A 23,367-nucleotide genomic window follows, 5' to 3' on the forward strand; every position below is an offset into this window, starting at 1 on the left:
CAAAAGGTTAAACTGCCCTTAAATCACTTTATTTCAGAAGAATTAAGCAATAGCTCAACTTAAAAATAATCTAGAATTCTTTTTTTTTTTTTTTGGAGTCATTCAGGAACAAGCTTATTTAAATTATATACAGAAGTAAAACAAAATTATTATACTAAATCATTCTAATTTTGTTTTAGTCACTTGACTATTCTAGGTATTTTATCCTATAATTATCTAAAAAAGATACCATCCCTAAATATCTAATGTTCAATTTTCACATACACATGGAATTTCCCATTCTATGTAAGCCAATAAAAATTAATTATAAGTACAGGAATTGTGCTAAACATGAAGAATACAAAAAAAAAATGAAATAGATGATCTCTCAAGAAGCTTACAATCTAACTTGAAGTAGGGGAAGAGTTATGCATAGAAGGGAGTGTTGATAAATGCAAACAACCAGCTCAGATCATTTTCTATAACAAATTTAGGGAAAGGCTGGAGGAGAAAGAGATAGAGGAAAATTAAAGAATGAAAAAAGGTAGATTTATGGGTAAAGTGACACTCAAGTTAAAACCTAAAATAAAAAAGAAAAGCAGAATAAAGTAGAGTAGTTAATTCTAGACTAGAACTCCTGTCTAGAGACAGGATATGACATGGGGGGGGGGGGAAGTTTTTACAATAATTGAAAAGTAGTAGTTAGCTTTTTGTAGTGGCTACAAACTGGAAATTGAAGGGATGCCCACCATTTGGAGAATGGCTGAATAAATTCTGAAGAAATGACCAGCAGGATGAATACAGAGAGACTTAATAGGGGAATACATGAACTGATACTAAGTGAAATGAGCAGAACCAGGAGATCATTACACATTACAACAACAATACTACATGATGATCAATTCTGATAGATGTGGCTTTCCAATAATGAGAGGATCCAAATCATATCTGTAATGAACAGAACCAGCTACATCCAAAGAAAGAACAGTGGGAAATGAGTATGGACCTCTATTACTGTTTGCTTGCATTTTTATTTTTTTCTTGTCAGGTTATTTTTACCTTCTTTCTAAATCCAATCTTTCCTGTGCAACAAGATAACTGTATAAGCATGTATACATATATTGTATTTAACATATTTAACATGTATGGGACTACCTGCCATTTAGGGGAGGGGGTGGGATGAAGGAGGGGAAAAGTTGGAACAGAGGTTTTTGCAAGGATCGGTGTTGAAAAATTATCCATGCATATGTTTTGTATATAAAAAGCTACAATAAAAAATAAAATTAAAAAAAAAAAAAAAAAAGTAGTAGTTAGGTTTGACAGTACCCAAAAGAAAACAGTAGAAGCTATAGACCCTTCCCAGAATGGCAGTAACAGATAAGAATACTGTAATGTCCAGGTACAAGGTAATAAAAGCTTGAATCAGAAAGGCTGGGAATTAGGGTAGAAGAGAATTTTTATTGAAGAAACAGATTTAGTAACTGCCCAACTATAGAAGATGAGAGAGAAAATGATAAATGCCTAGCATAAGAAAAGTTAAAAATCCTTGAAAATATCTAGCTGTTCACACACACACACACAGCCATCATTACTAAGTTACTTTCAAAGAAAGGCTGGAGATAGGTTGTGTATGATGGGGTGATTCTAAAAAACAAAACTAGAGAGGAAAAAGGTAAAAAGAGGAACAATTATATTATAAAAATGGAGCATGAGAAGAGCTAATGCAGACAAAATAGGTGGGGTGAAGAACTGGTAATGTTGGATTCTTATTCTCTCCTTTGGATGGAAGAGAAAACAATTTGGAAAGGTATAGTAGCCTTCTGAACATGAAAAGAAGTGAAAAAACTAGATGACAGGATAGGGAAGAGATTTTTAGAAGGACTTGTAGATTGGGAATTGAGAGGATGGGAGAGGACAGAGAAAGAATTTTTGGAGAGATGTGTTAAGTGGGAGGGTGGGAAGACAAGGTAACAAAGATATGGTAATGAGTCTGAGAAAGAAAATAATAAATAAAGTAAGATGACAGGAAATTCACAAACAATCATTTGAATGTGAATGGGATATTTACAAAAACTCTCTTTGTGGTAGCAAAAAAATTGGAAAAAAATTAGGGAATGGTGGAAGTTGTGGTATATGGCTGTGACGGAATTTCTGTGCTATCAGAAATAGTGAAGGGCAAAGTATACAATGAAAATACTATATTAAAATGACTGAACAAATAAATAATCTTGATTATTATAAAGGGCAATGAAGATAGATGTTATCTATATGTAAAAAACTAACAAATAGATGTATAGAATAATTTATCTCCCTCCATCCCTCCCTCCCTCCCTCCCTACTAACCCACCCACCCACCCATCCACACATCCACCCATCCATCCATCATTCCATCTATAATGGTAGTCATCTCTTTGGGGGCAGGGGGGGAGGAAGGAGAGAAAAATAAATTGACATAAGTGTTACACATTTAAAAGGAACACCAAGTTGTATAGTTGTGTAATTTCATATACAATCTTTTTTTTTATTGTTATGATACACACACAAACACATTTTCCCCCTAACTATATACATATAGTTACAGTATTATGGAAATCCTTGTTTTCCACAAATTAAAAAATTGACAGTAAAAAATGTTTATTCTCAAATATTTCCAAAGTGGTATTTATCATCTAGACAAAACTAAGAAAATTTTAGGACTAGAAGCAATTTTCTATTCAATTCTAAGTAGCTTACATAAAAGACTATCAGTTGATGACTACAATAATTAACTTTTTGACTTTAAATAGAAATTTTCATCTGTGGTCCATGCATTCCATCAAAGAATCTTGTACAAGTTAAAAAGTAAAAATTTCTTGGTTTAACACTAGTACTTTATTAATGGTTATGTGACCTATCACTATTCTGAATGTAATAATCACTATTACCCTCAATTTTAATTGAGTTGCAAGAGACTTGTGATGGAGTGAGCCACCTTCATCCAGGGAGAGGACAATGGGGACTGAATATGGATTACAAACATAGTATTTTCACCTTTGTTGTTGTTTTTTACTTGATTGCTTTTTCTCTCTCATTATTTCCCCCTTTATTGGTCTAATTTTTCTCTTGTGCAACATGACAAATATGGAAATATGTTTGAAGGAATTGCACATGTTTGATGTATATTGGATTAATTGCTGTCTAGGGGATAGGAGAAGTAGAGAGGGAGAAAGAAAAATATGGACTATAGAATAAAAATGTGTACAGAAAGAAGTTGCAAAAAGAATATAGTTTGGCTCAATTTTGTTGTTGTTAATTCAGTCATTTCAGTAGTGTCCAGCTTTTTGTGGCCTGATTTGGATTTTTCTTTGCAAAGATATTGGAGTGGTTTAGCATTTCCTTCTCCAGCTCCTTTTATAAATGAGAAAACTGAGGCAGACACTCACTCACTCAAGGAGTCTAGCTCATAGCTAATATGTAAGACCAGAATTGAGTTGAGGCAGATGCGTCTTCCTGATGACGCCTGGCACTCTATATACTGTACCACCTAACTGCCATTAAATTTAAAAATATACTTCCTAATATTTAGAATTTTCCTAAAAAGGAATGAATGCCTTGGGAAGTGGGTCTTCAAATAAGGGATTAACCACTTTTTGGAGAGCACCTACCAAAAAAATCTGTCTTCAGGTACAAATTAAACTAGATCATCACAAGTTTTGGATATCTTGATTCTGAGTATTATCAAGTAATCCATTATGAGACCAGTAGTGAAAATATTTTCAAGAATATACAAGCTATAACTATCTGTCAGGGATGTTATATAGAGGGGATTTCTTTTTATGTGTAGATTGGACCAAATGGCCTGAGATCCATTCCAGCTCTTGAGATCTTATGATATCATAGTTATATCTTGAAGAACACTATCAAAGTACAATATTGTATATAGACATCGGGGAAAAGGGTTGAGGCAGGGGTTCTCAAGCTATGGCCGGCGGGCCAGATGCAGCATGCTGAGGATGTTTATGCGGCCCACCGGGTTATGGCAAATGGGCTGAGGAGCGGAGACAGAGTGTGAGTTTTTGTTTTTACTATAGTCCAGCCCTCCAACAGTCTGAGGAACAGTGAACTGGCCCCCTATTTAAAAAGTTTGAGGACCCTTGGGTTGAGGTATGGGAAGGAATTGAAGAAGTAGAGACTTTCTAAAAGTTTGGCAATGAAAGTCATAAGATGACAGTTTGAAAGGACAGCAGAGACATCTTTTATCAAAAGGCAAGACCTTTTTATGATGGAAAGGAGACAGAAAAAAAAAAAAGATTGAAGATATATAAAATAGGGAACATATACAAGTTCCTGAAAATTGTGATACTTAAAAAAAGAAAAGTCCTAGCGGCATTAGGAAGGCAAGGAATAGAAAGTATAGGCAGAAAAAGGGTATCTTTGACAAAGAGAAAATTAATCTTTCTCTAAACTAAAGAGAAGAGAGGGAACCTAAATAAGATCATTGATTTAGAACTAAAAGAAAAGCAGATAAAGTTATAGAATAAAATTCTTTTAAGAGTTAGAAGGAATCTCAGAGGTCACATAGTCCAATCTTTACCTGAACATGAATACCTTTACTATCCAACAATTAGTTTTTTAATCTTTTCTTGAAGACATAAAATAAAGAAGAACGTACTACCTCCCACAGTACCATATTTCAATATGAATAGTTCTAATTGTTAGGTCACTTTTTTCTTTTGGGTCAAATAGCCTCAAAATTTTCTCAAGAAGTTGGGGCCTTTAGGAAATAAGTAGCTTTTAGTCACTATAAAGAATATGATACAAATACAAGAAAGCAATATGAGAATTGCCATATAGTAATGATAGCTTAGTTGAAGTGTTTATTTGGATGCTCAGGAGTAAGAGTAAATGATGAAAAAGAGGAGTTACCTGAAGCTTTGGTTAAGAGCTAGCAAAACATGAAAAGTGAATAATCAAGGAAACAGCAAACAGTTCAAATATGGACAAGAGTACATTATTGAAATGACTGACCACAAATCAAACAGAAAAGGAAACAAGACCAGAACAGTCCTAAGCAATACTATAGGAGTCAAATTCAAAAACGAAAATCAAAAAACCAAAGTATTGATTCTATGTAAATAGTGGCTTCAGTATCAAATATGATGGCTGATATCTTTAAGAGACACATTTAAGTAAACAGTTATAAATTTTTTTTCTTTATCTTTCCTTCCAAGTATGTGTTAGGTATTGTGCAAAATTTTCCATTTAAGTATTATTCATTTAATAAGTATTTATTCTACATAATATGTAATGCAATGATAGATTTTTTAAAATTTGGTTTTCAGTCTTACCTGCATTACAGATGAAAAAGCCTTCTTTTCTCCTACAGTCTCTAGTGCTTTGTAGGTGGCACATAAGTAAAGAAGTTTAACTTCATCTTTTGCAGAAGAGCTAAATTTGCTAAAAATCCATTTGAAGATTTTCTCAGCCTCATAGCTTAGGGAAGCACAAAGAAGGCCAAGAGAGTAAGCTCCCTCCTGTCTCAATTCTTGAAGCAATTTGCTACTGTAATGATATCAAAAGAAAAAAGTTAGCTTCAGTTTTAAAAGGTATTAACATTTTATAAATTGAATGATCTTTTAAATAAGAAAAACTTAAAAGTAATCAAAGAATTGAAATCTAACCAATTTTAAAGGCAGCCATACTATATTCCCTTTACAACAGGAAAAGCATTGAATAGTTCACTTTACTCTATTTTTGTGAAACTAACAAGGAGAAAGTTATTTAATGCTAGCCTTAGACTGACTTCTAGCTTCAAATTCTATTTTAAATAGAAATGAGCTATCAAAGCCATCTAAATCAGAAAAATTGTCAACTACATACATATTTATATTGTATTATAAACAGATTTTATATATATAGAACACCCTAGAAAACAAAATGATTAAAATCTAAACAGAAAGTGAAATATAGTGGCTAAATAGTAAAATTTAATTGAAGGTAAGAGCATTAATTTAAGGATCCTGCTATTGATGAAATAACAAGAGTATAAAAAGCATTGCATGACAAGTCAGGAGACCAAAATTTTAGTCCCACCTCTACCACTAACTTGATGGGTCATTTCACCATTCTGGGTCTCAGTTTCTTCATCTGTTAAAGAAGGTAGCTGGATTAGATTACCTCTAAAGGTCCCCTAGAGTTCTAACATTCTAATGGTATTATGATCTCATGAGCTAGGATATAAAGTAAAAATCCATTATGAGTTACTCTATAAAGCAAGACAATTAAAGGGCAGAGGTAAAGTTAATGGTTCACTATGACTACTCTTGACAATTTTTATCCCAAAATTTGTTGAACCTCTACACCAATGGGTGAATAGGGAAGCACCCTAATGATGAACTCCCTCACCATTTTTGGAGAAACAGGGTAAACATCTAGCTCAAGAGAGCTTAAGTTAGAAGAATCTAGAAAAACCTAGCATTCTGAGTACACTGAAAATATCTTGTTGGTATTTGTTCTAAGCAATCTACTTTAGCTAACATTTATTTATATACATGTAAAAGTATTAGAAATAACATTATTTAAGGTAACTTTACTTATTCCACCTTACCTCTCATTAAGCACATCATGTATAGCTGCCAAGATATTATCTAGCTGCTTAACTAGTACCTGAAAAAGTTAAGAAAATACAGAAAAACTTCACATTTCTATTATTTTTCCCATTTTTATTACTTTTGAGAGTTCAATAATTTGTCTAAGAAATTTGATTATTTTCAAAGAAAATACATGCAATTAAAATAGTTCATCTCTACACAGATTCACTCACCCTATCACTGTCATTACATATATAAATATATGTCCCAATACTCATACTGCATACAAACTAAATGAACCAGAAACTAATACTCTGATATTTTTCAAAAGAGAAAATTTCCTCCTCCTAACCTTTCTCCTCCACTCCCACTTAAAAAAAAAAAAAGATTTTATTATACAAATAAATCTTATTTTCATGTCTTGTTTAAATAGAAACAAACTGACCAGCTTATTTTCTGGTTGCTGAATGAATTCTTTCAATTGCTTTACAGTAGCCAGTCTTCGGTCTCTGTCATCTTCCCGGGTAATCCTCCGAAGAAGATTAGACAGTCGAGACTCATCAGAGTAAGACAACGATCGCTCTAAAGACAAAAAAATTGTATTCCCCATAAAAATATGTAGTGGCATGAACTTTAGCCCAATATGTTATTTCAAAATACAAAAAGAAAAAAAAAAAAGTTGTGAACACACAATTTCTTTTAGAAAACCTTTTCAGAGAAACAATTTGTTAAATTTCTTTCTAAATACAACCCAATCTTTCAGCAAACAGATGTATACATGGGGGATGGGAACCCAACAAGTATCAAGGGTAATAAACAAAGCTTAATATCCAATGGAAATGTTTCTTTATATGTTTCTTAATTTCTCATGCAAGTCTAACTATTCACTAGTGGAAACACTTTTCACCAATAATTATTAATTCTTAGTTGAATAACTCCTGAATACTTCTTTTCTACCTGTTTTAAACACCATTAAAAAATGAACTATAACAGTTGAAAGAAAAATGATGAAAATCTCAAATCAGGTTCCATCATGTTTTTAAGAGAATAAGCATGCACCTGCTGATAACAACAATGCATAACTATCTAAAACCACATACACCGATATTTTATTCTTGAGACCCACTTCAGTTCCTCCAACAAAATAAAGAAGTCAATTTTATCTCTAGTAAAACAAATATACTATTTAGTAGTATCAAGAACACAGATTTTTATTTCTCTCTAGTGCCCAAACAACAAGGCTTAAATTTGTGATGCATCTAAATCCTTAAGAACTTTTCTTATTAAAAAAAAAAAAAAAAAAAAAAAAAAAAAAAATGATCTTAAAATTCTCTTTTGGATCTGAAATTCTCAGATTCCATGCATACTATCAACCCTATCCAAAAAACAAAAAAAAATTTTGACTTCAAATCAAAGAGAAAATAAAATCAACTTAATTATATTACATAGACCAGGGATTCTTAAAAAAAAAAAAAAAAAAAAAAAAAAAGTGCAAATGTAATAAATTTCAATTAAGTTATGAAATATATGGAACTAAACTAGTACTCAAGTTGTAAGGGGGGGGTGGGGGTGGGGGAAGGAGGGACACCACAAGTCTCAATTCTCTCCAAAACCCCTCATGGCAAATACTGTGCTATGATTAAAAAAAAAAAAAAAAAAAAAAGCACATGCCATTCCAACAAATCTGGGGGGAAATTTTTTTTCATGAATACAAAGTTAGCATATTCCAGAAGAGTATATTATAAAGGGGGAAAGGAGGATGAGAGAGATCTGGATATTTTGTTCAATTTTGTGACTATGAAGATTGAGAAGTGTTTCTAAAGCCTCCGTTTGTTTTTTTTAAGACTAAAACAGTGTACTGTAAATTTACTTCATGCATTCAATAAATAGGGCAGGCAATAAAATTTACTACACAAGCATAGAATGAGCCTTATCTGAACGGAAAATAATACTAAATATAAGGGGGAGTCCACTACTCCCTTAAACTTTCTACTGCCATTCCCAACATATAACTTTCAGTTTATAACTAATGTGGAATAGCGGATACAATGCCAAATAGTTATGTTTAGCAAGAACTGTGTTCAAACTACCTCTGATGCTGTAAAACCATAAGGCAAATAACAACTGTGAACCTTAAGTTCTTCATCTATAAAACAGTAATAATTGCTATTGTACCTACTCCTGTAGATTTATCAACAAAGTCTAACAAGAAAACAAAACACTACTAATTTTTAAAGTCCTACATAAATTAATAATAATGATATTACTGATTATTTTAATGAATAGTCCCAACACTAAGGCTTTCCTCATACTACCTTAAATGCCTATATTTCTTTTCATTTTTCAAACTCTTTCCCTCAAGTCTCAGCTCAAATTTTCTTCATCCATAAATTCTAGATTACTCCAGCCCACAGCTATTTTTTCCTTTTCTGACATAAGAATTCACTAATTTCACAAATTGTTCTTGATTTCTGTTTGTATAAGGGCTCCCTTTAATCAAAAAATACTATAATTGTCACATTATAGGTACAAAATGAGGAAATACCTGACAAAATTCATGTCAGCAAAACTTATTTAAAATGAAATTTGCATTTTATTAGCCAAAACATCATCTACATGATAGTAACAGACATGCAATATAATTTGTTCAGTCAATAGAAAATACCTGGTCATACTGAGTCAGTTAAGGAAATCTGCAAATTTTACAAACTAGAAGTTTCAATCAATGAAAGCTTCTATCTTAAGATTTAATTCCATATTCTACTCAGTTTTAGTATTTAAATTTTACTGAAATAAGTGCAGAAAATTCACCTCCAAAAATATATCAGAAAATAATTTAGTACTTTATAATTATATCCTATAATCCAATAAAACTCAGAATGGCCAGGTACTTTTTAAATGAAAATTAGTTTTAAAGAAAGTGTACACAAATATTCCATTCAATTAAATTAAATAATGATAAAACTAACAAGGTTTTTTGATTGTGTGGCTTTACATTTATCTTCTGTATTTGATACCTCTAGTCCACATCACTCATTTAGCAATTAATTATGTACTACTTCATCACACTGTTTATCTAAGTCTTTTTTTTTTTTTTACATTTGTTCAGCTATATATCATGAGTACATAAAAAATTACTTAAGGATGGGAATTGTGTCTGTATTCCTTCATGAATTTTTTTTAAACAAAGTAAGGTTTATTTTATAATACTCAAAAGCTGATTTAAAAAGATACACTTTCTAAACTTAATGTTAATTATTTTAGAATTCATTTATTCTTTCAAATAATGTTACATTTGTTAAGAACTAATTATTCTGAGGCAGAAACAATTTTCTCTAGGAGAAAAGTAAAAATATCAATCTTCTTGTTTTTACTCTTTGGTTATATGATAAATCAGTCACTAAAAAGAAAAGTTCTGCACACCATATTTATTTTCCAAATGTTCAGGATTCTTACCCTGTGATTTCCTCATGTCTTTTGTGGCTAAAGCACGATTTCCATGCTGAATACTGGTGAAATCAGGGTTGGTCACATTGTTAACTCTCAGCTCTTGCCCCAACGACTTCCGACCATAAGTATTTTCCCCAGATCCTCCATTGACACTGTAGCCACCTATAAATAGTTAATCTGAGTTTACTTTATCAAGTAACTCAATGTGAACTCACAATACTCTTTTTAAACCATATTTAAGAAATATATATACCTTTTTCGTCATTTTGTAGGTCAGTATGGACTCTGATATCATCGTGCCTTTGACGAGACACCACAGCTGAATTTGAAGGTTGCAGTCCATATGAGGCAGAACTGCCTCGATCTCTGGATGAAGAGTATTTTAAATTATCTGGGTCGGCTGATGCACTATCAGTTCTGTTAAGAAAACACACACATATACATATATACACAATTAAAAAGGTTTCATCTAATAATGTAAATATCCAGTCAAACTTAATAAATAAAAAGGTTTAAGGTTAAGATCTCCAGGTTAAGATTTGAATTTTCCAAGTGTCAAATATCTTATTAATAGTAGCAGGCACTCAAAGTTAGCTCTTAATCAAAATGCCACTCATTTGAGCTAGAAATATTGTTATTTTAAAAATCCACTGGAAATTTTAATGACTTTTCACTTGTCTTTTAATATATGGAATGATTTTTTTTTCCCAGTTAGAAAATACTGGGAAGAATTAAAAGAAATATTCTGAATCTTTTAAGTCACAAACTTAGAAATACTGGCAATAAAGAAGCCAGAAGAGGAAGGTGCTATCATCACTTTAATTCTTAAAGAAGTATAATACCTTCAGGGAAAGGTATTTCCAAATTAATGAATTCATGTCACATCCATTAAATTACGTAAGAATTAAGCTGGAAAGTCATATGTTATAAAATAAGGGACAATGCACAGAACACTAGCATTTGGGGAAAGTTTACAAAACAACGGTGTAAAATTCTATATTTATATAGTGTAAAGACTCATCAAGGATTCATTGTAGAAGTCTGCAATCAAAAAATGTGTCAATTGAATATAAAGAAAATCAAGGGAAAAAAGGTTTTCATGAGGAAAATTTTTTTTAATTTTTAATTGCTACCTTTGAGTCGAGTCAACTTTTTAAACATTCTTAACCTTATTTAAAAAACCTTTTTAGAAGTGAACCTAACATTCAGACCCTAGTAAAAAACAGCTTAAACATAATAGTAAATTAATGCCCCCCCAAAAAAGCAAGTAAGTTTAAGAATAAAACATAATATATGTATACATTATATATATATGCTTAACACAAATATAATGAATACCAAGAACTTCAAAAGTTCCTTTCTAAAGGTATAAATAGGAAAAATCTGAATTTTGTTATAGGAAAAAAATCTGAATTTTGTTATACTTGCTACTGCTAAAATACCTTTTCCAAATCATTTTGACTAAGTTTGTTATTGGGAGAAATGAAAATTCTGCTTCTAACTATTCCTCAGCCTTGGGGAGGGTTGGGGATGAAAGAAACTTATAGGTATTTTTGCATTATTATTCATTTTAATTTCCCTTCAGGAAGGGTGGGAAAAACTAAAACCAAAATCTGGACAAAGTCTATCACCTTATTCCATTTTGATCCTAAAAGGCAATAGTATTATCTTACCCCTGTGATTAATTACATGAAATGTTAAACATATTAAATAGGATGTCTGCCAACAGGTTCAGTCAAACCTTAATGATAAAAAATTGGCTGAGTCTAATTAGGACTAAAAGCCCTCATATAAATCAAAAGCCCAATAATCTAAAATTGATAAACCCTATTCTAACTAAGATATAAGATTATACTCTAAATCTAAACTTTGACAAGCTTTTTTCCCCTCTTTCAGATATTAGAATATAACAGTCAGTAAGCTTCAAATATATATCATAATACCTCCAAATTGTCACAGAAAAATAAGAGTTAAGAAACTGCCTTTACCTGACTTCTAACAATTGACACTGTGAGGTTACTTGCCAAATATGTCATAAACCAATGCTAATTTAAATACTTTTGTTACGTCATTATAATACCTCTCTTAAGTCACTAAATGGAACATGAAGACATTGAAAAACTTACCATAAAAACTTAAGAGTATGATTTAAAATAACACATTTTATTTGAAATTGTATCCACATTAATAAAGCATGTTCCACCTATCATTCCTTTCTTAATGAATATAAATTAGCTCAACTCAACTAATTTTATGTTTGTTGAATATTTAGGTGCCTTCAAGGACACAATTTGAATATGTCTTCATTTCCTGATGTTTATTTACTTTTATAAGTATATATTTTCATTTACAATTTATTATAGTGGAAAGAGTACTAAGCTAATACTAATGAGATTTCATTCTATTTCAAACTTAGCATGACTAATAACCACAAATATGATCTTGGGCAAATCAGCCATCTCTAGGCTTCTTCAGTTCACTCATCTATGAACTCAATAGGTTGGAACAAATTATATTTAAAATCCATGCTAAGTCTATAACTTTATAACTACATTTAATTGATATACTTAAATATTTCTCATGTACTACAGAAGTATGTTCAAAGGGAAATCTCAAAATCACCTTTTACTAAAATCAACTCCAACTCAGGGAAATTATAAATACATACATCCATTTTTATATGCACACATAAATTAATCAATATTCATGTAACTAATTGTATTATCCATTTTTGGTTTTTGCTCACTTTAACCCTACGTCTGAAAGGAGTTTTGGATTGTTAGTTTTTAGGATTATAAGAAAACAAAGATACTTTACTAAAAGCTCCTAGTTTTTAAGAATTCTACAGGCAATGAATATTGATAATTTCAGAATGAGGGCTTTCAGATACACAACTTAAAAACAAAAACTGCTCACAGGACTAAAGATTAGGACTTTAGTCATTAGTATATTCTAGTCTACCCAAGAAAACAAATTGGTGATCTGATTATGGAGTAAGCATTCATACAAAAACTCTTAAGAGTTTCTTTCTAATAGCTTAACTGCCCCCTTCTATAAAGAAAAGTAATTGGACATACTATGCTAACAAGAAAAGCTTGCCCAATCAAAGGGAAATTCAAACGAAATTAGGTGACATTAAAATGATTACCAGGGCTAAATAGAATAGCTGCAGACACAAAGTGATAGTCCCAAAGTGTTATGAGAGTCCAAAGGACAGAATAAAGCTAAAATCTGTTAAAGGAGCAGCCTTTATTTCATTGGGAAAAGAAGTCAGCTGGTAGAGGTCATGTAGCCTCAAAGAGATACAGAAATACTCTAGGCCCTTTAATTACTTTAAAAACAGTATGGAGGGGAATTGGAAAGGTACAGTGTCCCCCTAAAAAAAACCAAACTGAAATTAAAGCTTGATGTACATGCCACAGTGAGAGGTAAGTTTCTAAATCTCATACCTCAAAAATCGCATACTGTAAAATATGGAGCCTTTGTGATGTTTTGCATCAAGTCAATCTGTAAGACAGTAGTTACAATATTAGTGAAGATAGTGGGTTAAAACATTTGTTGCTCAAAAAATTAATGCATATATGCAGCAAATAAGGCTTTGGGGTTAATTGATTTTTGGCTTATATTAAACCTGTGCAGACTAACATATGGTGAAGCAGAAACAACAGAAAATACCAAAAACCTCATTATATAAAAATTAAGAAAACATAAATGTCAACTATACATATATTAAATGGCAATACAGTTATATCTCACTTAGATAAAATTTAATATACAAATGCAACTAGATAAAGTTGGGATTAATTTTTAGTAACCTAAAACCTTAAACCCAATGATGTTTTAGGCAATATCTAATAACAATTCTATTTTATATATACATCAGCTATTAAGTTATTATAAATGTCCTAAAAGACAAAGGGAACAAGTAAAATTTAAATTCTATGAAGGACTTTTTTTCTTTTCTTTTAACATATCTCCCAGTATATAGCACAGTGCTTTATTTGGAACAAGTATTTGATAAATGCCTGTTGAAATGGTGTGAGCTGATTTCTAGAAATTATGGGTAGAAAGACAGGAGATTTTCTCAGAAGAAATTCCTATGCTTTAGAGTAAAGAAACAGAACTAGAGATTCCCAGAAGAGCCCTGCACCATTCCCAAAATACTTAAAAGCTGCCAATGGGACATGAAGCTAATTAGTAACTCAATGTTAGTTTTCAGTTCAGCCTTTATGAGGGATCTCTCCCTCTTCACCCCATGGAAATACATTTCTAAATGTACATCAAATTTCTTCACAGGGGATTCTTATTGAAGATAGTTATTAATCTACAAATTAAGAACTTAAGTGGTCTATTTAAAAGAAAGATTCAATAACAAATATGGAAATGTTTAGAATAACTGTACATACATAACTGATATCAGATTTCTTGTTGTCCTGGGAAAGGGAAAAGGAGGAGAAAAACTTTTGAATTCCAAAAATGAATGTTGAAGACTATCTTTACATGTTAGAAAAATAAAATATTACTAGATGGGAAAAAAAGGAGATTCAGAATATATAAAAATATAAAAAAGGCTTCTGGTGAAATTCAACTCTTTAGTCAATGGAAAATAATCAAATTCAATTCAGTGTAACAAAATTCAAACTTCACCATGCTGAGAGATCACAAATCTAAGTTTAGACCAGTCCTGGAATACTAAAGATATTAAAAGAAAGGCAGCATGGTATATAGTGGATAGAGAGCCTTTGTATCCCCAGTGCTTGGTAAATAGGAGGAACTTCAAAATGCTTGTTCAAAGAACTATACACGCTATAATAGAATGCCAGACTTAAATAGTCAGGAAGATCTAAGTTCAAATCCCACTTTTTATCAATTACAAACTACATGACCCTCACAGGCAAATAATGTAAGTCTTCTCATCCTTACTTTCCCTATTCATAAGACAAATATTATATACCTCAAGGGGAAACAGGGAAGGAGATTATGTATAAAGCACTTTGGTAAACCTTAAGTATGCTACATAAATGTCAGTTATTATTATCATCATTATTAGAATGTCTCACATAAACGTCTTACATAAATGTCAGCTATTATAAGAATTATTAAATACTGCCCAAATTGATAAAAGCCTTTCTTTGTTCCTTTCTTCATATTCCCACAATAATAGATCTCCACATCTATCTATACTTTCTAGAAATAAAACATTTGTAAGACAACTTAATAAGTTGAAAAATGGCAAAAATTAAATATAAATAACTCACACCACTGACTGTAAGATCAAGAACTCTTGTCAAAGTCAATCAAACAAATACTCAGCAAGTAAGGCTCTGGGGATATAAAGAAAAAATGGAACTTTACAATCTAGTCAGTGGATATAACATGGATATATGTAGTAGCTACACAATTACAAATTCTGAGAATTGGAAGGAATCTCAGTGACCATCTAGACCAAACTATACACAAAAGGAATTTCCACTATAACATTCTCCAAGTTGTCATCCAGACTCTGTTTAAAGACCTGCAAGAAAGGAGAATTGAGCACTTTTAAAAATGTAAACCATTCCATTTTGAAATGCTCTAATTGTTTGGAAGTTTCATCATTAACATCAAGCCTAAATTCACCTCTTTGCACCTTCTAGCGCTAAGTTCTAGTTCAGCCCTTTAAGGTCAAAAAGAAAAAGTCTAATCACACAATAGCACTAGAAAACACACCCAATTCCTTCCACAAATCCTCGTAACAGGAATTCAAGCCCTTTCACCATCCTGAGTGCCCTACTCTGGAAACTCTCTGGCTTATTAGTAATCCTTCTTTAAAAGTATAGCACATAACTGAAAACAATAATTAAAATAAAGTCTGAGGTAAGAGAACTACCATTTTCTTCTATTCCTGGAAATTATGCCCCTATTAATTCAACCCAATTATCCACTGACCCAGTTATCCAGCTATTATTGCTAGGCCTATGCCCCAAAGAAATCAAGGAAAAAGTTAAAGGATGTATGTACACCCACCACATAAAATTTATAAAACAGTTCTTTTCATGGTAACTAAAAATTGGAAACAAAGAAGATGTCCTATTAGATAATGGCTAAAGAAATTATACTATATGGCAATAATGAATTATCTTCATGCCCAAAGAAATTATTATAGAAAATTTCAGAGGAAGCTGGAATCATTAGGAATTAACATAAAGCAAAATAACTAGAGTACTTTACATAATGACATTATTAAAGAATAAAACAACTCCCAAAAACTAGAAACTCTAATCAACACAAATTCAAACAATGAAGCTAAAACACTCCATTCACTACCTAATGGAGAGGTAAAAGTAAAATGTGTACACATTTTTTCACACATTGCCTGCCCTCTAGGGGAGGGGGTGGAGGGAAGGAAGGGAAAAGTTGGTCAATCTTGAAAAATTACCCATGCATATGTTCTGTCAATAAAAAGCTACATTTTTTAAAATTTGCTCAATGAGGTAGAGGTAGAATAACTTTTCTGAAAGTTATCGGGAGCTTCTAAAACCTAGATATCTTTGTCTGATTCTAAAGTGGGGTGAGAAAATCTTGAAAAATTCCACTAAGGAGAAAAGGAAGGCAAAGATAAAGAGATAGACACTAAATACAGAATATAAAAGGTTTAAAAAACCAAAATGAAGTAGTTTTTATTTTATTCTAAAAGCAAAAGGAACCAGTGCTTTGAGTGAAGGAGTAACATGGTCAGGCTACTCCTTTAGGAAACTTCTTTTGACAGCTGTGTGAAGGGAGGACTGGACAAAGAAGAGATTGGAAGCGAAGAGTCCAAATAGGAAGCTGTTGCAGTGGTATACATGATTACGAAGAGGATCTGAACTATGAGTATTAAAAAAGAAATGTAAGATTCTGCAGATACTATAATCTTAGAAAATCAAGATTTGGCAACTATATTTGTTATAGTTTTGTTTTTTGGGTTTTTTTTTTTTTTTAAGGGAGAGAAGAAAATAAATGAAAAAAAAATTATTTAAATAAAAGTTTCCCCGCCAAAATAAAAAGATTGCATTGGCTTTTTTTTTTTTTTTTTTTTTTTTTTGGTCAGCATTGACCTTCTTCATTGTGAGTTTCCAACTTCTCTGAATTCCTAAACACTCATATTTTTGTGCCAAGCAATTTACTAGTTAATCACTAGTTTATTTTATATTGTTCACTGTTTTATCATGTGTGTTAATGGCTTTGACATTACATCTTATATTCCTTGAGGAAAGAGACCTTATAAAACTTCTGTATTCTTTTATAGCACCAGTCTTTATTTCTTTCATTTCTCCTGCACTAACATTATGGTCTGGCACACAGTAGGTGCTTAATGCTTATTGACTGGCAGCTCTGAGAGATGGATGTGCAATAAAAAGAACTAGTGTATGAGTTACAACTGTTTAAAAAAAAAACCCCAACAAATAAGGAATGTGTAATTTCAAAATGTAATGGCCAATATTTTGTAGTTTCTTAAAGGATTCAGCTTTCATTACATAATTTTGCACATATTCTTTTAAACACAAGAAAGGAAACCTAAAATATTAGACAGCATATTCACTAATATGAAGAATATGATACTAGTATAATTACCTTTACTGCCAACAACTTATTTAAAGAAATGTCAAGACAGGAGAATAATGCTAAGTTATTAAAATGAAATTATTTTTATTACACAAAATTCAAGAGCTTTTGTATAAATAAAATCAATGAAGATAGACTTAAAAGAAAAGCTTTTTGCAAACATTGCCAATTAATATCTGCTAAGAAATTAACACAAATACAAACTCCCAAGAACTATTTTCCAGTAGCTATGAACAAAGTTTTAAGAAGAAAGCAGTCACTAAATATTTATTAAGTCCCTACTACAATGCCACATATGGTGCTAACCATAGGGAATACAAAAAAAAGAAGAAAAATACAGTTCCTACTTCTTGGAAGTAATCTAATGGGGGAGACAACAAAACTAAAAGGAAATGGAAAAAGATTTCTGTAGAAGATGACTAGTTGAAGCATTATACTGTTTTCAAAATAGTAAGAAGGCCAGTGTCACTAGACAGAAAAGTGAGTGGCAGTGATTAAGGTATAAGAAGAAGACTTGGAGAAAGGAATGACAGCATAGGTTATAATAATAAAAACACAGCATAAACACAACAATGCAAACTGGAAAATTGCTAAAAGAAAGTATTTTGAGTAAGTGAAAAACCAATGAAGAGCTAATCTAGGAGAAGAGCTCATAAAATTTTATCACAAAAGCCATAATATATTGTTAAATTTTTGCCAGTGACTCAAATATTTCTGCTTAACTATTTTTTCTTAGTCAGAAGAGAAGAAGGTTCAATGGTGCTGCAGGATTTAAATTGCTGTCACCTGGCATCAATAATTTTTTTTAAGTAAATGAGTATGTGCTATATTTCAGCCTTACCATATTTAAAAATTTCAAATAAAAAGTGAACATTTAACATTGTTTTTAAAGTAATTTATTCTCCAATGCAATCAGAGATTTTGAGTATCTGACTTCAATAGACAGACATAAATTAGGTTAGAACTGAAAGAAAATGCATTTGGCCGATGCACAAAGAAACAAAATGTCTCCCCCTTTTAATAGTAACAGATAAAGTGTTACCTATGTTTATAAATCCTGTCCTTCAAGTATGATTAAAATTTTGCTCAGAAGTAATAACTGAGAAATAATCATATCAATGAGTTAGTACTCATTAGTAGCTTCCTCCCACCAAGTTGCCTATATACCTCTTGGCAGCAAATTTTATGAAGCAAAATACTATGGGATCTGTACTTGTCCCTATGCTATTTCACATTTTAAACAATGACTTGGATAACAGCATAGATAAAATATTTATAAAATCTATTAATAACACAAAGTCCAAATAAATGAAACTACGGATGAAAGTTAGGCTCCAAAAAAATCTTGATGGACTACTGATCTGAACTCAATAAGAAATGTAATTAACACTTTACTGTTATCCCTAAAGTTCCAAAAATCAACTTCACAAATTTAACATGAGGGTATAATAATTCTCCTGAAGAAGATCTGGAATTCCACTAGACTACTAGTATAAGGACAGTAAACACTAAAGTCATAGATTTTAGAGTCAGACTTGCACTTTGGAAATATCAAAAACTGACAACTAGGTGGCAGATGGATTGGAAGGCAGAGACCAGAACAGAAGCAAAAACAACAATAACAAACAAGGCATTAGAATGGTGGTCATGTTAATAAAGAAAAGGAGAGATGTTCATCATTGTCCTTTTTTTGGGGGGGGGGCCTAAGGCAATTGGGGTTAAGTGAGTTGCCCTGGGTTACACAGCCAGGAAGTGTTTAAGTGTCTGAGACCAAATTTGAATTCAGGTCCTCCTGACCTCAGGGCTGGTGTTCTATCTAATGCACTACCTAGTTGCCCCCACTACACATTGTCAAGGTAAAATCAACATATGGCAATTGATTTTATGAAAAGGGAAGAATAAAGAATGATTATGAGATTGCTAGTTTGTAGGATAGCAATATGAAATTAGTAGAAAGGAGAGTTTGAAGGAAAAGGAGAGTTGTGTTTTGGACTAGTTTGCCTACAAAATACTCATTCAGTTAAAGATGTCTAATTGGCAGATGAAGTGACATTCAGGGGGGATAGGAATCACGTACACAGAAAATGAAAAATGAAGCCAAGGTAGCTAGTGAGATTAAAAAAATGATGCAGGAAAAAATCCTGTGCTACACTCTGCATAGTGATAAAGCAATACTGATGAACCCACAGAGAAAAGGCAGGCCAGATAGGAAGAACATCAGGAGAGAAAGGTATGTTTAGGAAGAAAGGACAGTTAATCAACAAGCATTCACCAAGCGTTAGGCATTGTACTAAGAACAAGAGTGTCAAATGTAGTAGAGAGACTCAGAAAAATAAGAACTGAAAAAAGATCCTAAGTCACTGGTGAGAACAAATTCCTCCCTTCAAGTTCTAGAGTCAAGTGCCACCTCCTCTTAGAAGTCTTCCCAAACACTATATACCTGTCAGATTGGCTAGAATGACAGGGAAAGATAATGCAGAATGTTGGAGAGGATGTGGGAAAACTAGGACACTGATACATTGTTGGTGGAATTATGAATACATCCAATCATTCTGGAGAGCAATTTGGAACTATGCTCAAAAAGTTATCAAACTGTGCATACCCTTTGATCCAGCAGTGTTACTACTGAGCTTATATCCCAAAGAGATTTTAAAGAAGGGAAAGGGATGTGCAAAAAATGTTTGTGGCAGCCCTCTTTGTAGTGGCCAGAAACTGGAAACTGAGTGGATGCCCATCAATTGGAGAATAGCTGAATAAATTGTGGTATAGGAATATTATGAAATATTATTGTTTTGTAAGAAATGACCAACAGGATGATTTCAGAAAGGCCTGGAGAGACTTACATGAACTGCTGCCGAGTGAAATAATCAGGACCAACAATACTATATGATGATCAATTCTGATGGACGTGGCCATCTTCAACAATGAGACGAACCAAATCAGTTCCAATAGACCAGTAATGAACTGAATCAGCTAGATCCAGCAAAAGAACTCTGGGAGATGACTATGAACCACTACATAGAACTCCCAATCCCTCTAATTTTGTCCACTTGCATTTTTTATTTCCTTCACAGGGTAATTGTAAACTATTTCAAAGTCCATTCCTTTTGTACAGCAAAATAACTGTTTGGACACACATATTGTATTTAACTTATACTTTAACATATTTAACATGTATTGGTCAACCTACCATCTGGGGCAAGGGGTGGGGGGAAGGAGGGGAAAAGCTGCAACAAAAGGTTTTTGCAATTGTCAGTGCTTAAAAATTACCCATGCATATATCTTGTAAATAAAAAGCTATAATAAAAAAAGGGGGGAAAAAAAAAGTAGTAGTCTTCCCTTCAATCTCCAAGTGAAAATGACTTCTCTGAACTCTAACTTGCCAGAATACTTGTTCTGGACTTTTGCTTCCCATTTACTCATCACTTTGCTTTATCAGTTATTTGCATACATAGCAATTCACCCATTAAATAAGTAATCATATAAAGTGCTTCCTTAGTATTATTCACAAGATCATATATCTTAGGAGGAAATGAACCTCATTTCTCAAATGTCACCTAGTATACCTCCTCATTTTAACAAAGAAACTGAGACTCAGGAAGAATAAGTGATTTGTTCAAGATCAAAGAAGGAACAGCAAAAGACAAAATTTGAACCCAGGTCCCTCAGACTTCAGAACCAATGTTCTTTCCATTAAGCCAGTTTTCCCACTATTGCCACTATTAACTTAATAAAGAATACTGAAGTCTGAAGGCAGAACACAACAATTTAAGAGGGAAGAAAATGGAGACAAGTCTAGGTTTTTTTCCCCTCAGGTTTTTTGGTTTTGGAGAAAATGGGGAGATGGATTCATGAGCATGTTTGTAAAAGGTAAGGGAAAAAGCAAGAAGAGAATGAGAACCTAAAAATTACAAGGACAAGGTGAAGAGTTAAGAGCAAACTCCCAAAAGACAGGAAGGGATGAGATCAAAGATATAAGTAGAGTAGCTTGTATTTGCAAGGTTAATAGCTATTATCTTTCTTCCCTTTTGACTTTTGAGAACAATAATTGATATTTATAAAAGCTGGTAGAAAGCTGGTGGATAACATATTAAGCTGAGACCTAAAATACTAAATATTCCCTTATAGAGAATTTCAAATATTCATTCATCCAAATGGTCACTACTGGCACCCATGAAAAATAAAAAATTTCCCTTGGCTATTTTTAACCCAGACAAGCTGAACGGTTTTAAAAGAGACACTGATTCAGCTCCTATTACAATTTCTTATCTCCCATCCTCCCACTCCCTTTGTCAGCAGGTCCTAGAAGCATTCTAGAAGCATCTCATCCAGTCTGGGAAATGGCCAAGACTGAAAGGAAATCTCTTATTCCATGACCTCCCAGGTTGAATAAGGAGGGCAAATCCTGAAATCTTCCAAAGAAATTGTCCTCTGGACCTTCAGGAAAATCCCAAAATACAGAACCAGGGGGAAATATCACTAAAAACAAATGTTGAAGGAATTCTAAATAAAATTTTCCTTTAAAAAGCCTACACTATGATCAGGAAAAAGTATGCTGTTCAGTATTAATTAGAATATTTTAGGACCTGTAGAGTTTTGTGTTTCTATTTTGTCTTTTGACAAAAATTTAATAGCACTGTAGAAAATGCATAATTTTTCTAAATAGAAATTTGCCAAACAATCCAGATTTGCCATATTTCTGAGATGCATGTCTATTGTACTGCAATCCTATTAAAGTGTACTATAAGAAACAAAAAGATACTATGCCGCTTGATCAGCTCTAATGTTGAAAAGATATAGAATATACAATGCAGAAGCAAATAAACATAGTAAAATAAACATAGTAACCTAGCAAGAATTCACTATTCCACAAAAACAGATGAGAAAACGAAATGTAGCTTGGCAGAAACTAGGCATAGACTAGTATCTGACACTGTATACAAAGAGAAACTTAAAATGGATACATGATTTATGTATAAAAAGAGATATAAGCAAATTAGGAGAAAATAAAATTATTCATCAAATCTATGGCTGGGGAAAGATTTCATTATCAAACAGGAGATACAATCAAGGGAGGTAAATTTAAATTTTATAAATAAAATCAAAGCAGACAAAATCAATAAGAAAGGAAAGCAATTTAAAAAATGAATCTCAGCTTAGTTTCTCAAATATAAAGAAAAATTATCCAAATTTATAAAGAGATCTAGAGTAGCAATGTTATGTATTGTGAGCATATGACCAAAACACTAAAAATCTTAAACCTAGCGAAAGATTATTGACACCAAAAGCAAAATATCCATGTACATTAACACATATCCGTTCTATAATTGATACATATTGGCAACTCTACTAAAGTAAATATGCAAAACATGTTTACTTTCATATTCTCTAATTGCTCTAATGGAGTAAATATCACCCATAACAAAAATACAGTTTAAAAAAAAAACAGTAAAATCTACCCAACTAGAATATTCGCCATTCCTCTCATAAACAGAAGTGGTCTTTTTTGACAGATAACTTTCAAATAAAAATTTTTCTGGCAAGAAAATTCAACCTTCTTGGCAAGTGACTTTTAAAAAAAGAGAGACTATTGCCTAAAAAATTACTTGGAAAAGAAAACAAAATCTATTGCTCTAACTAGAGAAGTATAAAATAATCAATAGGTAGGAGAAAGTATTATTAATGCTTAACACTGATCAGAGTTTTATTTATATAAAATTTTAATATATTTTATATATTACATAAAAATATATAAATATATTTATATAAAGTATATTAATATAAA

At 32.0% G+C, this 23,367-nt stretch overlaps 1 protein-coding gene across 4 annotated transcripts in view; it reads right to left on the bottom strand.

Moving 5' to 3' along the window:
• SMG1 (SMG1 nonsense mediated mRNA decay associated PI3K related kinase) overlaps window positions 1-23,367 on the bottom strand; it is a 117,018-nt gene that overhangs the window by 81,272 nt on the left and 12,379 nt on the right. For 2 of the 4 annotated variants that reach the window (XM_074280895.1, XM_074280896.1), the window contains exons 2-7: window positions 13,448-13,505; window positions 10,252-10,415; window positions 10,005-10,160; window positions 6,994-7,130; window positions 6,566-6,624; window positions 5,307-5,520 (exon numbers count right to left, since the gene is read on the bottom strand). In XM_074280895.1, the coding sequence (XP_074136996.1) occupies window positions 5,307-5,520; window positions 6,566-6,624; window positions 6,994-7,130; window positions 10,005-10,160; window positions 10,252-10,415; window positions 13,448-13,461 (744 nt within the window). In that variant the 5' untranslated portion in view covers window positions 13,462-13,505. The remainder of the gene's footprint in view (window positions 1-5,306; window positions 5,521-6,565; window positions 6,625-6,993; window positions 7,131-10,004; window positions 10,161-10,251; window positions 10,416-13,447; window positions 13,506-23,367) is intronic. The other 2 variants (XM_074280894.1, XM_074280893.1) reach the window with 1 other exon arrangement.

The sequence above is a fragment of the Sminthopsis crassicaudata genome, chromosome 1 (genome assembly GCF_048593235.1).
Source record: "Sminthopsis crassicaudata isolate SCR6 chromosome 1, ASM4859323v1, whole genome shotgun sequence".
Lineage (NCBI taxonomy): Eukaryota > Metazoa > Chordata > Mammalia > Dasyuromorphia > Dasyuridae > Sminthopsis > Sminthopsis crassicaudata.